Source organism: Scyliorhinus torazame, chromosome 10 (assembly GCF_047496885.1).
Source record: "Scyliorhinus torazame isolate Kashiwa2021f chromosome 10, sScyTor2.1, whole genome shotgun sequence".
In the NCBI taxonomy this organism is placed as follows: Eukaryota; Metazoa; Chordata; class Chondrichthyes; order Carcharhiniformes; family Scyliorhinidae; genus Scyliorhinus; species Scyliorhinus torazame.
This window is the reverse complement of record NC_092716.1, coordinates 141,165,039-141,181,819: the sequence shown is the minus strand read 5'-3', so window position 1 is coordinate 141,181,819 and position 16,781 is coordinate 141,165,039. Positions and strand designations below refer to the sequence as shown.

General features: G+C 49.9%; 1 protein-coding gene across 1 annotated transcript in view; it reads right to left on the bottom strand.

Annotated features, from left to right (window-relative positions):
• The window catches only part of LOC140430262 (uncharacterized), a 210,357-nt gene that overhangs the window by 58,817 nt on the left and 134,759 nt on the right, over nucleotides 1–16,781 (bottom strand). Inside the window, exon 31 of the mRNA XM_072517687.1 lies at nucleotides 8,177–8,351. Within this exon, the coding sequence (XP_072373788.1) occupies nucleotides 8,177–8,351 (175 nt within the window). The remainder of the gene's footprint in view (nucleotides 1–8,176; nucleotides 8,352–16,781) is intronic.

Sequence of the window (16,781 nt, the reverse complement as noted above, 5' to 3'; positions counted from 1 at the left end):
TGGTCCTATACGACTATGACTCGGACGAACCTTTCGTGTTGCACATTGGCAGCCCCCACATTGAATCCGACGCAGATGCGGATTCATTTTTCGGATTTGAGGATCTTCAATCCAGCAGATATGACGTCCCAACTTATCAGTACCGGATGATGCTGCAGCCTGACATTGACAGACAGGGAGCAGTGCAAGCACACGGAGAGCGCCCTGCTGCCACACAGAGCGTGGTCCACGTCCCGCTCAACGTTCCCGACTCTATGAAAGAAGACATGCAAGACTCCAGAGCGCAGTCCTCGCATGAACCAGAAGTGACTCCAGTGTCACAAGCCTCCACAGCAAGCTCGTGGACAGACTCCACAATTGCAGAAACGCAAGACTCCAGAGCGCAGTCCTTGCACGAACAAGAAGTGACTCCAGTGTCACAAGCCTCCACAGAGAGCTCGTGGACAGCCTCCACGATAGAAGCAACGCAAGACTCCAGAGCGCAGTCCTTGCATGAACAAGAAGTGACTCCAGTGTCACAAGCCTCCACAGAGAGCTCGTGGACAGCCTCCACGATAGAAGCAACGCAAGACTCCAATGTGCGGTCCTTGCAGGAACAAGACCATGAGTGTCTAGCAACCTCTCCTAACCAACCAGCGGCAGACGATGCAAGTCTGCCATGCTCACGTGAACAGCAAGAAGGCTATAACAGCCTACCATGCTCCACTACACAGCAGCATGACCATGACGGTCTCTCATGCTACAATGAAGGGCACAGCGCTGAAAACTGTTCAAGCCCAACTGAAGACAAGCCAAAGGAATCGCATCTTCCAAGCCCGAAGAAAAAAGATTTATGCGCTGACCTTCAGGATCATTATAGCCGAACAGAGATTAATAATGCTGCACGGTCACAGAAGGATGCTGAGGATTTGCTAAAGAAATTAATTGAATGTTTAACTTGCAAGGAGCAGACTGAGAATTGCCAGTGTTTTAGTACGGATCGAAAAAATGGACAAGACATTGATCCTCAGGTAATGGAAATAACACAACCTGAATCATATCTACAGCAGGGACAAATGTCTCCCTTCAACACAACGCCGCAAAGTCCCAACTTCGGAGACCAGCAGTTAGTCAGTAATGACTCTTCAAACCTTGAGGGGAACATTAATTGCATTGAACCTATGCACACTCCACTGATAAATGAGCAGAACATTGGAGCAAGAATCCTGAGGACACCGACATCGAGTAGCCAGATAACGAATTTAAAACCCGCAGCAGTTTCAAGTGAACCAAGTGTGCTTTCCATTAATGGTGAAGATGCAGATAAGGTCGACCCGATTATCCATTGTACCACACTAACCCCAGTGATTAAGCAGTTATGTATGGGGAGTATAATGTGGGCAATTGAGAACAGTAAAAGAGACTGTGACCATGCCAGTCCCAGCAAAATCAGACCCAGAGACCATGAAGGCATGTATATTAGACAAAGATACATATGAGGTACCTGAGAAGAAAAGTGAAACGGAATGTTCTTTGGAAAATAGTACTATGTCGATAGAAACATTGGATCCTATATTCGAGACCATACATATGGGAGAATTTGGGGGTAATAAACAAGGTTCTGCGATGTCTGGGGGAAGATTTAAAATTCCAAAGAAGAAAAGCCCAAATGAAGGACAACGGCAAGACAATGACAGTCCACCGACATGGTGTGCACCACCAGATGAAAACTCTAACAATTTACCCAACCCTAGTGAACAGCAAGCTGCTAATGAGGATCTATCCACGGGATGTGAGACGAGTGACGACAGCATCCCACTTCCCATGCAAAAGGTGCAAGGTGACAGACCTCGCCTAGTGCGTACCGAGGCACTCGACGATCACGGTGGGACCACTGACGACTGCGGTGGCGGCGCACCGCTTCCACCCTCGATGGCTCGAGCCTCTCCACTGGTTGGTGCATTCCTGCATGTTCCGACTCCAGAAGTGCAGCTTCAGGGAATCTCGGCTGCCTCCAGTGAACCTGTTGGGACTCCGGACGGGGAGCATCGACGGAAGGCAGACCGGACTCCAGATGGGGAGCAGCCAAGCGCCGACTCTGATTCCCGCACGCCAGACCTTGCTCCGGACGGGCGGTGTCGCGGCCTCGGTGATGGCACGCTCAGGGTGACGGCGGATGCCACGGCGACAGGGAATGGATCGCGTGGCAGTCCCACTGGGTCGGCAGTGGCGACCAGCACCGGCGGTCCAAGACGGACACACCAATTCGCGCCATCGCCAGACGTTGATGCGAGCAACAATTCTCTCTCCAAGGCGACATGCTTCGACGTTTCTCTGCGGAGTCGCCCTTCCGGCACTGCAGGTGGCCGGAACCAGCGTGCACGGTCTCGGCCAACTTCCACATCTGGCACAGTCATCGCCTTGCATGATATTAGTGATGGTGCTACTTCGATGGCAACGACCCATCGGCTACAAGATGCCGTCCACCACAAACATAAAAAGAAAAAAGACTCCACCTTGTTCCTGGCATGCAGGGCGGATGGATTGGTGCGTAAGCGCAATCAGCGAGCTTTGCGCCGCCTTCCACGCTCGCAACTGAACCGTACGCACACGCCGGATCCTCCACTGGTTCCCAAGGATGACTTCGTGGAGATGCCACGGATCATGCCCCTTCCATCGCCACCAGAACCAAACCACAGCCAAGGCAACACTAACAAAGATGTTGAATGTTATATTTGCACGAATGAAAAACCAAGCACTGCACGAAGTACAACAAATGGAAAAGTAGAGACTTCAGCAACAGCATCACCTCCAACAGTCCAAGGTGAACCAGTGTGAACCCAAATCTCCACAGCTGAACCGGCTTGAGGACCAGCCTATTCTTGAGGCGGTCACCCATTAGACTGGACTTATAACGCTGTTCATACGTTCAAAAAGTCAAACACTTCTGTATTATAACCTGTTGTTGTTTATCGTTCCAGATATCGTCTGACCGGACCACTGTTCAAGTTGTTTTTTTTCTCGCATTCATGTTTTGTTATGGTACAACCTTGTTAGTGTGACGCACCCGACATCGCCCCATGTACATAGTTACATCATATACACACGCTGTACACAACATACGCACACACTCTTAGATGCACTCACGACACGATTATATTTATAACCACGTAGGCACATATCTTTGTAAAAAGGGGGGATGTCATGATATTCAAACACACACATCATGATAGACACACCAACAGACAAATCAGAACACACACCACCACAACCAATCACAGAAAGATATAAAAGCACAAACACGACACCTGGTGGTCAGTATTAGCTGGAGAGGAGGACCAGGACAGACCTGCTACACAACACACTCAGGGAGACAGCACGTGCAGAGTATCCAGAACGAACTGTATTATAAGAGTTAAAATGAAATAGAGTTGTACCACATACAACTGTGTTGGCTCATCTGTGTACCAGAGCACCCAACACCACAATCATATGCAACATGAGGACTGTATTTATTGGCCAAGGGAATGCTTATGACCCGGTCCCTAGGAAGGAAGTCTGGAGATGTTCACACATTTGTGGAGTCCCTGGGAGGTACATATGGCTATTACAGGACATGTACAAGAATTGAGAGACTAGAGTAAGCAGCAGGGTGGGGAAAGTGAGAGGTTTGAAATCAAAGTTGGATTGTACCAAGAATCGGCATTGAGCCCCTTCCTGATTGTCATGGATTTTCTAATTGAGCAAATGAGACAGGAAGTGTCATGTTCAATTATTTTTCATTTCATTTTCATTTCATTTTCATTTCATTTCATTTTCAATTATGTTTATTGATGACATTGGATTATTTGGTGGGGATGATGAGCACATGACGGAACATCTGGAGAACTGGAGAAAAGCACTGAATAACGAAGATTTGTAGACCAAAGATGCAATATTTGGACTGTCAATTTGAGCCTAGAGAAGAGAGTCAGAGTGAAGGTGCTAACATTACGGTGAAGACTTGGAGAAGGTGAGTAGTTTCAAGTACCTGGAGTCAGTGTGGCAGAATATCAAAGTATGGAAATAGAAATTAAGCAATGGATTAGCTCTGGTTGACATAATTGGAAGGGGTGAAGTTGAGTGTTAGGTGATAGAAAAGCATTACTGAAACTGAAAGGAAGAATCTACAAGACAGTTGTGAGTCTGGCTTTGTTATATAAAGTGCAGAAATCCGGAGGAGAGGAATAATAGTCATCTTTATTGTCACAAGTAGGCTGACATTAACACTGCAATAAAGTTACTGTGAAAAGCCCCTAGTCGCCACATTCCGGCACCTGTTCGGGTACACAGAATGAGAATTCAGAATGTCCAATTCACCCAACAGCATGTCTTTTGGGTCTTTCGGAATAAGGGCTGGATACTGATAAGATATGGGTGCGGAGATGGATATGAGGAGGGACAAGAAAGGACAAGATCGGGAACCATTAATACAGGGAATCAGTGAAGATTGTGGAAACATTGGAGAAAGCAGTTGAATAGTGAGTGGAGTAGTATGGTCAAGAGGAATTTCTCATTCAGTATGTGGATGGCTCAACTAGAGAGGGGGCAAAACGTGACCTCCTCTTGGGAAATAAGGAAGGGCAGGTGGCAGAAGTGGTAGTGAGGGATCACTTTGGGACCAGTGACCATAATTCCATGAGTTTTAAGATAGCTATGCAGAATGAGAGGTCTGGCCCAAAAGGTAAAATTCTAAATTCGGGCAAGGCCAATTTTGATGGTATTAGACAGGAATTTTCAAAAGTTGATTGGGGGAGTCTGCAGGCAAAGGGATGGCTGGTAAGTGTGAGTGTTTCAAAAGTGTTAACCAGGGTTCAGGGTGATAACATTCCTTTTAGAGTGAAGGGCAAGGCTGGTAGAAGTAGGGAACCCTGGATGATTCGGGATATTGAGGCCCTGGTCAAAAGGAAGAAGGAGGCATGTGACATGCATCGGCAGCTGGGATCAAGGGGATCCCTTGAAGAATATAGAGGTTGTCAGAGTAGAGTTGAGAGAAATCAGGAGGGCAAAATGGGGGCAAGAGATTGCTTTGGCAGATAAGGTAAAGGAGAATCCAAAGAGCTTCTACATATATACAAAGGGCAAAAGAGTAACAAGGGAGAGGGTAGGGCCTCTTAAGGATGTACAAGGTCATCGATGTGCGGATCCACAAGAGATAGGTGAGATCCTAAATGAATATTTTTCATCGGTATTTACTATTGAGAAAGGCATGGATGTTAGGGAACTTGGGGAAATAAATAATGATGTCTTAAGGAGTATACATGTTTCAGAGAAGGAGGTGCTGGAAGTCTTAAAGCGCATCAAGGCGGTCAAATCCTCTGGACCTGATGAAATGTATCCGAGGACGTTGTGGGAGGCTAGGGAGGAAATTGCGGGTCCCCTAGCAGAGATAGTTGAATCGTCGACAGCCACAGGTGAGGTGTCTGAAGAGTGGAGGGTCGCAAACGTTGTGCTTTTGTTTAAGAAGGGCTGCAGGAAAAAGCCTGGGAACTACAGACCAGTGAGCCTAACGTCTGTGGTGGGTAGTGGTTAGCACTGTTGCTTCACAGCGCCACGGGCACAGGTTTGATTCCGGCTTGGGTCACTGTCTATGCTGAGTCTGCACGTTCTCCCCGTGTCTTTGTGGGTTTCCTCAGGGTGCTCCGATTTCCTCCCACAAGTCCAGAAAGACATGCTTAGGTGAATTGGACATTCTGAATTCTCTCTCAGGCGCCGGAATATGGTGACTTGGGGCTTTTCACAGTAACTTAATTTGCAGTGTTAAGTAAGCCTACTTGTGACAATAATAAAGATTATTATTATTGTTAGAAAGTATTCTGAGAGACAGGATCTGTAGGCATTTAGAGAGGCAAGGACTGATTAGGGACAGTCAGCATAGCTTTGTGCGTGGAAAACCATGGCCGGGTTCTCTGCTACCCGGCGGGGCAGGCCATACCGGCGCCGAGTCGTGGCGTGAACCACTCCGGCGTTGGGGTTGGCGCCGTGCCAACTGGCGCTGAAGTGCCTCCGCCGGCCGGTGCAAGTTGGCGCATGTGCGGGAGTGCCAGCGTGTACTGCTGTCATCCCAGTGCATGCGCAGGGGGGTTCTCCGCGCCGGCCATGGCGGACTGTTTCAGCGGCCGGCACGGATGGAAAGACTGCCCCAACGGCATAGGCCCGCCCGCAGATCATTGGGCCCAGATCGCGGGCCACTCCCCCGGGGCCAAATCCCCCCCCCCCCCCCCCCCCCCCGAGGACTCCGCACACCGCCCGCAGAGCCAGGTCCCGCCGGTAAGGACCTGGTTTAATATACGCCAGCAGGACTAGCCGGAAACGGGTGGCCACTCGGCCCATCGCGGGGCGGAGAATCACTGGGGTGGTCGCTGACAATGGCCCCCGACCGGAGTGACGCGATTCCCACCCCCGCCGAAAAACCGGCGGCCGGATTCTGTCGGGGCGGGACTCACGCGCCTCCCGCCGATTCTCTGGCCCGACGGGGAGTCGGAGAATCCCGCCCCACATCTCACGAATTTGATTGAGTTTTTTGAAGGGTTAATCAAGAACGGAGAGGAGGGCAGTGCAGTCGACGTTGTCTACATGGACTTTAGCAAGGCCTTTGACAAGGTACCACATGGTAGGCTGTTGCATGAGGTTAAATCTCATGGGATCCAGGGTGAGGTAGCCAATTGGATACAAAATTGATTTAACGACAGAAGACAAAGTGTGGTTGGAGAGTGTTGTTTTTCAAACTGGAGGCCTGTGACCAGTGGTGTGCCTCAGTAGTGCTGGGTCCATTGTTATTTGCTATTCATATTAATGATTTGGAAGAGAATTTAGGAGGCATGGTTAGTAAGTTTGCAGATGACACCAAGATTGGTGGCATAGTGGACAGTGAAGAAGGTTGTATAGGATTGTAACGGGATCTTGATCAATTGGGCCAGTGGACCGATGAATGGCAGATGCAATTTAATTCAGATAAATATGAGGTGGTGTATTTTGGTAGATCGAACCGTGTCAGGACTTACTCAGTTAATGGTACGGTGTTGGGGAGAGTTATAGAACAAAGAGACCTAGGGGTACAGGTTCATAGCTCCTTGAAAGTGGAGTCATAACTGCTCAGGGTGGTGAAGACGGCATTCGGCATGCTTGGTTTCATTGGTCAGAACATGGAATAAAGGAGTTGGGACATCTTGTTGAAGTTGTACAAGACATTAAATAAGGCCACAGCTGGAATACTGTGTACAGTTCTGGTCACCATAGTATAGAAAGGATATTATTAAACTAGAAAGAGTGCAGAAAAGTTTTTCTAGGATGCTACTGGGACTTGATGGTTTGAGTTATAAAGAGAGGCTGGATAGACTGGGACTTTTTTCCCTGGAACTTAGGAGGCTTAGGGGTGATTTTATAGAGGTCTATAAAATAATGAGGGGCATAGATAAGGTAGATAGTCAACATCTTTTCCCAAAGGTAGTCTAAAACGAGAGGGCATAGGTTGAAGGTGAGAAGGGAGAGATACAAGGGTTTAGAGGAGCAATTTGTACACACAGAGGGTGTTGAGTTTCTGGAACGAGCTGCCAGAAGCAGTAGTAGAGGCGGGTACAACTTTGTCTTTTAAAAAGCATTTAGACAGTTATACGGGATATGGGCCGAATTCGGGCAATTGGGACTAGCTTAGTGGTAAAAACTGGGCAGTATGGTTAAGTTGGGCCTAAAGGCGTGTTTTCATGCTGTAAACATCTATGACGCTATCTGTTGTTGAGAGAAAGAGGAGAAAGAGTGCCAGACTAGAGCAAGAAGCAGTGTGTGGGAGAATGAGAGTTTTGGAAATCAATATTGGATTGAGATGAGGTGGGTAATGGAGATTACTGCCAGGAAGAAGGAGAAAAGGAAGGCTTAAGAACAGATGGGAATATGCAGGAGTGAGAGATTTAAACATAGCTGGATTGGTAGAAGAATGGATGACTGATGGGAAGAGATGAGAAGAGTGATCAGCCAACATTATGGTGACACCAAGTAAAACAGGAGAAGCATCAGGAATAATAGACAAAATATTTTACCATGCCACATACATAAAGAACTAACGTTTCAGAATTTAGAATGCAGTAAATTTGAGGAATAAAATTTCACGAAAATAAATCTAATTTAACAAATCATTTTTTTCCAACTCAGAGGTACTTACAGTCACATTCGTAATGGAAGCAACAACGATTTTCATCGTAAACTTTGACAGGTTCATGGCCATTGACACATTTAATCGGTTCAACAGTGGGACACACCACAGATGTTATGGAAATAATATTCTTTTCTATACATGTCGCCATCAAACATTCACAGAGAAGCCATGTCTCATTATACTGTAATAAGTAGAGAAACATTTTAGGTGACTACAACACATGGACATGATACTAATACAGTCTTTACTAAATTCTATCTAACGTATGTTATTAGTGAATATGCATTTTTAGCTATTGCTTGTTAATTTCTCATTAATGTTCATTATCCCTGTTTCTAGCTGATCCTGACCTTGTATAATGATGGATTTGCATTACATTTTCCTTGATGCATCCAGTTATTGTTGGATGTTTTTTGAGAATCTTCAGCAATCACCTTTATATCTTACATGAACTGGGGAGAAGAGTCTGATCCTGCACTCACCACAGTCATTGTCCCTTCATCAGTGCTACGCTGTCACCCTTGTGCTGAGAATGCAATTTTGCTGGCCATGGGAAAATGGATTGCACACTGCTTGACAGTGCTTTTTTCCTCTGTTGAGAATTCACGACAGTCACCTATTCGCAACCTTTTCTTTTGTGAACGTTTTTACCTGTGCAAAAGTGTCCCCGAAGCAGTTAATAAATCAGGAACTGGAAGGGAGGAACTCAGGAAAATTACAATCAGCGGAGAAGTGATACTGAGCAAATTGTTGGAGCTGCGGACTGACAAGTGCCTGGGTCCTGATGGATTCATCTGAGGGTCTTAAAATAAGTGATGGTGAGAGAGTTAATGCATTGGTTTTAGTTTTCCAAAACTCCCTTTATTTGGGGAAGGTTCCATTAGATTGAAAAATAGCAAATGTGACTCCATTACTTAAAAAAGGAGGGAGACAGAAAGTAGGCAACTACAGGTCAGTTAGCTTAAGATCTGTCATCAGGAAAACTTTAGAAGCTATTATTAAATAAGTTATAATGGGGCAATTGAATGAGTTCAAGGTATTCATGGTTTTGTGAAAGTGAAATCATGTTTAACCAACTTATTGGAGTTCTTTGAGCAAGTAACATGTGCGGTGGATTAAGGGGAACCGGCAGTGTACTATACTTAGATTTCCAGAAGGCATTTGATAAAGGGCCACAACAAAGATTATTGTGGAAACTCATGGTGTAAAGAGTAACACATTGGCATGGATAGAAGAATGGCTGGCTAACAGGAAACATAGGATAGCAAGATGTAACCAGTGGTGAGCCACAGGGATCAGTGCTGGGATCTCAACTATTTACAACTTATATAACTGACTTTGATGAAGAGATGGGTGGGATGGTTACCAAATTTGCTACTGCACAAAGATAGGTAGGAAAGTAAGCTGTGAAGAGGACATAAGGAAGCTACAAAAATATATAGATAGATTATGTGAATGGGCAATGATCTGGCAAATGGAGTATAATTTAGAAAAATGTAAAATTATCCATTTGGCAGGAAGAATAAATAAGAAACATATTATCTAAAATGGTAAGAGATTGCAGTGCTCCGAGATACAGACGGTTCTGGATATCTTAGTTCATGAATCACCAAAGGCTAGTATACAGGTACAGCCAGTAATTAGGAAAGCTAATAGAATATTATGATTTATTCTGAGGGGAAGTGAATGCTAAAGTAGGAAAGTTATGCTTTGGTTATACAGGACACTAATGAGACCACATTTGGAATACTGTGTACTGCATTGGTCTCCTTACTTAAGGAAGGATGTGAATGCATTGGAAACAGTTCCGAGAATGTTCACCAGACGAATACTTGAATGGGCATGTTGACTTATGAGGGAAGGTTGGACAGGCTAGGCTTGCTTGTATCTGTTGGAGTTTAGAAGAATAAGAGGCAACTTGATTGAAACATATAAGATCCTGAGGGGTCTTGGCAGGGTGGATGGGGAAAAGAAGTTGCCTCTTCTGGGAGAATCTAGAACAAGGGAGTCACTGTTTAAAACTAAAAGGTGGCCTATTTAATATGGAGATGAGAATTTCTTTCCCTGACAGTTGTGAATCAACAGTGCAGAAGGAGGCCATTCAGCCCATCGAGTTTGCACCAGCCCTTGGAAAGAGCATCGCGCTTGTGGGCAGCACACGCAGTGGTTAGCACAGTTGCTTCACAGCTCCAGGGTCCCAGGTTCGATTCCCGGCTTGGGTCACTGTCTGTGCAGAGTCTGCACGTTCTCCCCGTGTGGGTTTCCTCTGGGTGCTCCGGTTTCCTCCTACAGCCCAAAGATGTGCAGGTTAGGTGGATTGGCCATGCTAAATTTCCCTTAGTGTCCGAAAAGGTTAGGTGGGGTTACTGGGTTATGGGGATAGGGTGGAGGTGTGGGCTTAAGTAGGGTGATCTTTCCAAGGGACGGTGCAGACTCGATAGGCCGAATAGCCTCCTTCTGCACTGTAAATTCTATGAATCTATGCCCATGCCTCCACCGTATCCCTGCAACCCAGTAACCCCACCTAACCTTTGAGACACTAAGGGGCAATTCAGCATGTTCAACCCACCTAACCTACAGTTTTTGACTGTGGGAGGAAACCGGAACACCCGGAGGAAACCCTGCTAATGAATACAGCCATGACTGAGGGGAAAGAAAGAAATCAAAAATTCAAAAATGGTTGTCAGAATTAAACATAACTGGAAAGCTGAAAACCAAGTAATTGTTTGTTGCACTATCACATATTTGCCTACAGGAGACAAAGGCATTTTACTCCACACTGAGGAAGCTTAAAATGAAAAAATTTGCAGGGTACAGGGAGTCAGTCAGCATTAAGCATCATTGCTTATTTGGTGGCACTGGTTAAAAGTAGAAGATGGGCTCCAAGATTAAAATGAACCAAGAAAGGTAAACGATGGTGAACTTTTGTAGAACTGGGAAATGTTGATGTTTTTGCATCTTGATTATTTTTGCTTATTGTCATCTTCCTGAAAAGGTGGTGGAAGCAGAGTTTTGAGTATCTTTAAGGTAGAAGTGAATATTCTTGGTAAGCAAGGGGTGTTAGGTTATCAGGGGTAGATGGGCACAGACATAGCGGGCGGGATTTTCCCGCAACTGGCCGGATGGCCTGACGCTGGCGTCAAGAGCGGCGCGAACCACTTCGGCGTCGGGCCGCCCAGAAGTTGCGGAATCCTCCGCACTTCCGGGGGCTTGGCCGGCGCCGGAAGGGTTGACGCCGTGCCAACTGCCGGTGAAGAGCCGGCGTGAGTTGGCGCATGCGCAGAACCGGCGCCGTGGTTCCAGGCATGCACAGACCAGCGGGCGTGTTCCTGCGCACGCGCAGAGGGGTTCTTCTCCACGCCGGCCATGGTGGAGCCCTACAGAGGCCGGCGCGGAGGGAAAGAGTGCCCCCACGGCACAAGCCCGCCCGCAGATCGGTGGGCCCCGATCACGGGCCAGGCCACATTGGGGATCCCCCTGGAGCCGGATCCCCCCCGAGGACCCCGCTAGACAGCCGACAAGCCAGGCCCCGCCATCCAATCTTTAAAAATGAGGGTCTGGCTTCTCCGCAGTCACGCGACAAAATCGGGCCCGGCGCCGGTCCGGCGACTCTCCGGGACCCGACAATCGGCATGATCGTGCAGTACTCCACGCGGCTGGGGGCCGAGTGACAGAGGCCCGCCCAGCGATCCTCCGCTCCCTACCGACCGAGTTCCCGACGGCGTGATTCTAACCTGCTATTGCCGGTCGGGATGCTGGCGTAGTGGCTGCCGACTCAGACAGTGGCCGCCCTGGTGGATTGGACACTGGGAGGGGGTGGGACCTATAGGTGACCGGGTTTAATATCCGCGCGGTCAGATCCTCGGCCGTGGCCGATTGGTGGGGTCTAAATTTTCAGTCTGCCTCCGCGGTCTGAGTCCGCCATGGCGCTCTGCGCGGCCGCTGGGGGCCGCCGCCGTGCGCATGCACGGACTCAAAACCGGACGTGCGGGGGCCCGTATCCGCAGCAAATGCTGCGTGAATTACTCTGTGTCCCTGCTATTCCCCTGCAGGGCATTGAATTAACTGATCTTTTATGCAGGTAACTCCAGAGTAAAACCCCAGCGTTTTTACGCCGGCATGGGGACATAGTCCCATTTTGGGAGAATCCAGCCCTCAGCATTTCAATTGTACCAGCACACGGTGCTGATTTTGGGCTGTATAATGTGACTTTTGTGGGAGAGACTGCTTCAGCTGACCATGCAGCTGCAGGAGAGTTTTCCAAGGTGCTGCAGAAATTCACTGAGGAGAGAGGCTACCAGACAGAGAAGATTTTTAATGCAGACAAAACCAGCCTGCCCTGGAAGAAAGTGGCAGATAGAACCTATGGGTGCCATTTAACGGAAAAGTTTCTCAGTGTGGTAGCGAGCGTGAACTGCTGCGGGCTCCCCGATGCTTGGCACGCGAGGCCGTCACCTCTCCCAAATTAATTGGACCACTTAATGAGTCCCCACGGGCTTCAGACGCAAATAATGGTCCGCCAGCTGATTCGCTGTGGCCGGACCCGCAAGGTCCCTACTAACAAGGGAGAGCAGCACTTAAACTGATCCTGCAGAGCTAACACCGCACAGCTTGCAGCCAGGCTACTGAGGAGACAGGGTTGATTCAATATTACACCCACCACGTGGATTGCATCAACTGGTTAGTCAGTCTGGTTAGCTATAATAGGATTAGCAGTAGTGTCGAACCCGAGTAATAGAAGTGTAAATAGTTTAATAAACGTGTTGAAGTTATCTCCACGTCTGAACCTTCCTTTGTCAAGTGCACCACAAGGAAGCCGCTTATGTTACACCGAGAACATAACAAATCACTACCCAGGTCCCCGCAGCAGTCCTGTCGCCAGCTTCACGTTTTAAAAAAGGTGTATTAATCGGCGTCCGCGTGACCACTTGCTGGGGAGGCATTTAGATCAAGGGAGCCCGTTAGGTAGGGGGTCGCTCCCGTTAATTGGGCGTGATTAAACCATAAAGTTTCTAAGTGTGGTAGTGAGTGGGAAACGCTACTTAACGAGGCCCCATGGGCGTCACGCTGCAAATTATGGTCCCGCCGCCTGATTCTCCTGGGCAGCGCTTGGCCGCTAACACGAGAGAGCAGCACATAAACCTTTCCTTCACAATCAACCCCACTCAGCTCGCAGCTATACGGCCGAGAAAACCAGCCCAACGATTTGGGGATGCCAACCTGGGCAGATCACTGGGCGCGGTCGAGGCCAGACAGGATGCCCTGTTCCACCGAGGGTCTTGGGAGGGTCAGCCACAAGGCAGCCAGCGCCACCTGTGAGGGAGTGGCAGCACTGCAGCTTGGAGTGTGACCAGGTGGACCGGCACCCACTGCTCAAAGAAGATCAACGACCTCCACCGGACCGCATGGGTGAGTTGGCATCGGACCCCTGATATCACCCCTCCTCTCCCCCCCACCAATGGGTATGCGCATGCCACAGCTCCCGCCCAGCATCATTCTGTGCCCCAGCCCATCCATGTCCAGCAGTACCGCCCACACCATCCCCAACCCCTGGCCCTCCCCTGTACTCCTCATTACCCACCCACCCATTAGAGCCATCTCCCCAACCCCCATAGGACGGGCGCCACTCCACTCCCCAAGCATAATCCGTCCCCACCATCCCGATGATAAACAACGCGGACGGCTAACAATGCCACCTCTGTGTCCCCGCAGGAGAAGTTGGTCTACAACAGACGGGAGAGCGCCCGGACGGGCGGCAGGGTGCCGGACATCAGAGGTCTCACTCCCGACAAGGAACAGGCCCTGGAGGTCGCAGGGATTGCCGAGGGCAAACCTTTAACCGACGTTGAGGTTGGCGTATGACGCAGAGGCGAAGACCCACCGGCTCCCGCCCAGATGACCTGTCACACGTGAGTTATTAATGCCATACAAACAGACCCATCCCTCCCACTGATCACATGTCCATGGATCTCCATCTGACGGCGACGGACCATTCGGGATGGTCACCCCCCTGCTTCCCATGAGAGCACCTTGGAAGAGAGCTCTGAGGATGCCACCATCGTAGCATCACAGTTTTCATCCCCACCCTCCACCAGCGTAGCGATAGACACCTCAGTGGGCAATGGTAGTGGTCATGCTTCTGGGCACATTCTGGTGATCACCACACAGTTGCCGATGCACATCAGGTGGAGGCAGAATGCCCAGGCAAGACATAAATCAGAGGTCTGCTAGATTCCAGGACCCATCTGCGTCCCAAGTCAGATGCTGAGCCTTTGGACCACGTTTACCTGGAGCTGATGCAGATGTTCGAGTGCGGCTGTGAGATTCAGAGGGGGATTTCAGTGACCCTCCAGCAGGTCCACAGCTGATTGGAGGAGTCCCAGAGTGTATGGACACGGGAGATGTCGTTGACAATGCGCCAACACTGTTAGGGTGGTGACCGCAGTGGAGAGCATGGTGCATGACGTCGGCAGCATTAGTGGAGGTGTCTAAGGAATGATTCAGTCAGTGACGGCCATGACTGAGTGCCTCGACAGTGTGTCCCAGTCGCTGGGGGATGTGACCCAGTACCAGGCGGACCTTGACGATGTGCTGCAGAGCATGTCCCAATCTCAGGTCGGCATTGCCGAGGCACTGTAGACCTTGATCCGGTCGTTAGGGGAGGTCTACCAATCCCAAGTGGTCATTCCCGGGCGCTCTAGAGCATGTCCCAGTTGCAAATGGTCATTCCTGGGGTGCTCTAGAGCATGTCCCAGTTGCAAATGGTCATTCCCGGAGCACTCTAGAGCATGTCCCAGTTGCAAATGGCATTCCCGGAGCGTTCTAGAGCATGTTCCAGTCACTGGGTAACATTGCTGAGGGCTTCGACACTGTGTTGCAGACATTGGAGAGCTGCCAGGGCAGGCAGAGCCAGATGCCGCAGGGGCAGCTGGAGTTCAATCCAGGTGGCCCTCCGTCCCAAGGTGAACCCAGGGCCCGTTATGCAGTGACCAAGAGGAGGTGGCACTGGGTGCCATCCCAGAGCCACCCTACAGAGTGGCAACGGCGTCCACCCATTCCCCTGAGACCCACCCCCCTTGGCAATGGCGCCTCTTGAAGTCAGCACGCAGAACAGGGTGGTACAGCAGGGCTTGTGCAGCTGCCAAGTGCGCTGGGGCCCTCAGCTCCCAGAGGACTAACACAGTCCCATTATCCTGCAGTAAAGCTACACAGACCCTGGGAGGGTGGAAAATGGGGGCGGAGGGGTCAAGGGTGAAGGGGGCTGGGGAATGGGGGAGGAAGGGGAACTCTGAGGGATGGCGGAGGAGGGTGGAAACGGGGCGTTGGGGAGAGGAGGAATGACGGACAAGGCCACGTCTTATATGAAGTAGGTGAGGATGAGGGCCTCCCTGGCCCTCTCAGCTTGCTGTACCCTCGTCGCTGCTGCCTATCTTCATCCTCCAGCTGGTCCTGCGGATCCAACCCGGGCTTGTACTCCAGCCCCTCCTCGTTCGGTGCCTCCTCATCCTCATTCTCCTCCTTAGAGGTGGACACATGTCCCTCCACCACCACATCACCACGCTGCTGTGCCAGGTTGTGGAGGACACAGTAGACCACGACAAAGCGGGCTCCTCAATGGGGGGTGTACTGTAGTGCACCATCAGAGCATTTGAGGCATCGGAACCGCATCTTGAGGAGTCTCATGCACCGCTCAATGGCAGCTTGGGTGGCTGCATGGACCTCATTGTATCGGGTCTCTGCTTCGGTCGCTGATCTTCGTACTGGCGTCATTAGCCAGGTCCTCAGCGGGTACCCCTTACCCCCCAAGTGCAAACCGGCCATTCTGGGATGTCCAACTGCCCCAGGATGTAGCTGTCGAGCCCACTCCCTGGGAAGAGTGCACAAACGTACATGATCTTCATGTGGTTGTTGCACATGAGATAGATGTTCAGTGGAGCCGCTTTCTGTTGATGGAGGGCACACCCTGATGGCCCAGTGAGCTCAAGACGACGTGGGTGCATCTATTAGGCCCTAGGCCTGGGACATCCCATCGATGACGGAGTAACCAGCTGCCCGGGCATTATGTTGGGCTTGGTCCATGTCGAAGTTCATATAGTCCACTGCCAGGACAAACAGGACATCTGTGACTTCACGGATGCACTTGTGGGATGTAGCTTGTGAGATGCCATATAACTCCCTGCTCGAGCCCTGGAATGCTCCTGAGGTGCAGAAATCAGGATTTTGGTTACTTTGATGGCCACCGGAAGGAGGTATCTTCCTCTTCCACATTGTGCCAAGTCCGCGAGGACACAGATGCCGCACCATCCCCTTGTTGAGGTAGAGCTTCCGTGGCGCATGCTGTCCATCATTTGTTCAAGACCAGCGATACCTGTACACCTTGTGTCATCGTTGGCTTCACCTCTGGGCCCCTCCCTGGCCTGACGTGTGGCCCAGTCCTCAGGGTGTGGGCTGGGGCCCTGCACAAGGGCCGCTGCCTCGAGACTTTGTCAAGGCTGCTGCCGCCAGGTCTGCCAGCAGCACAACGAGGGCAGCTTCAGTAGGGCCCGATTGTCCATACCATGAAAGACCTGTAAGGAATTGGGAGAGGGTGTGAGACTGTCAATCAGCGGTG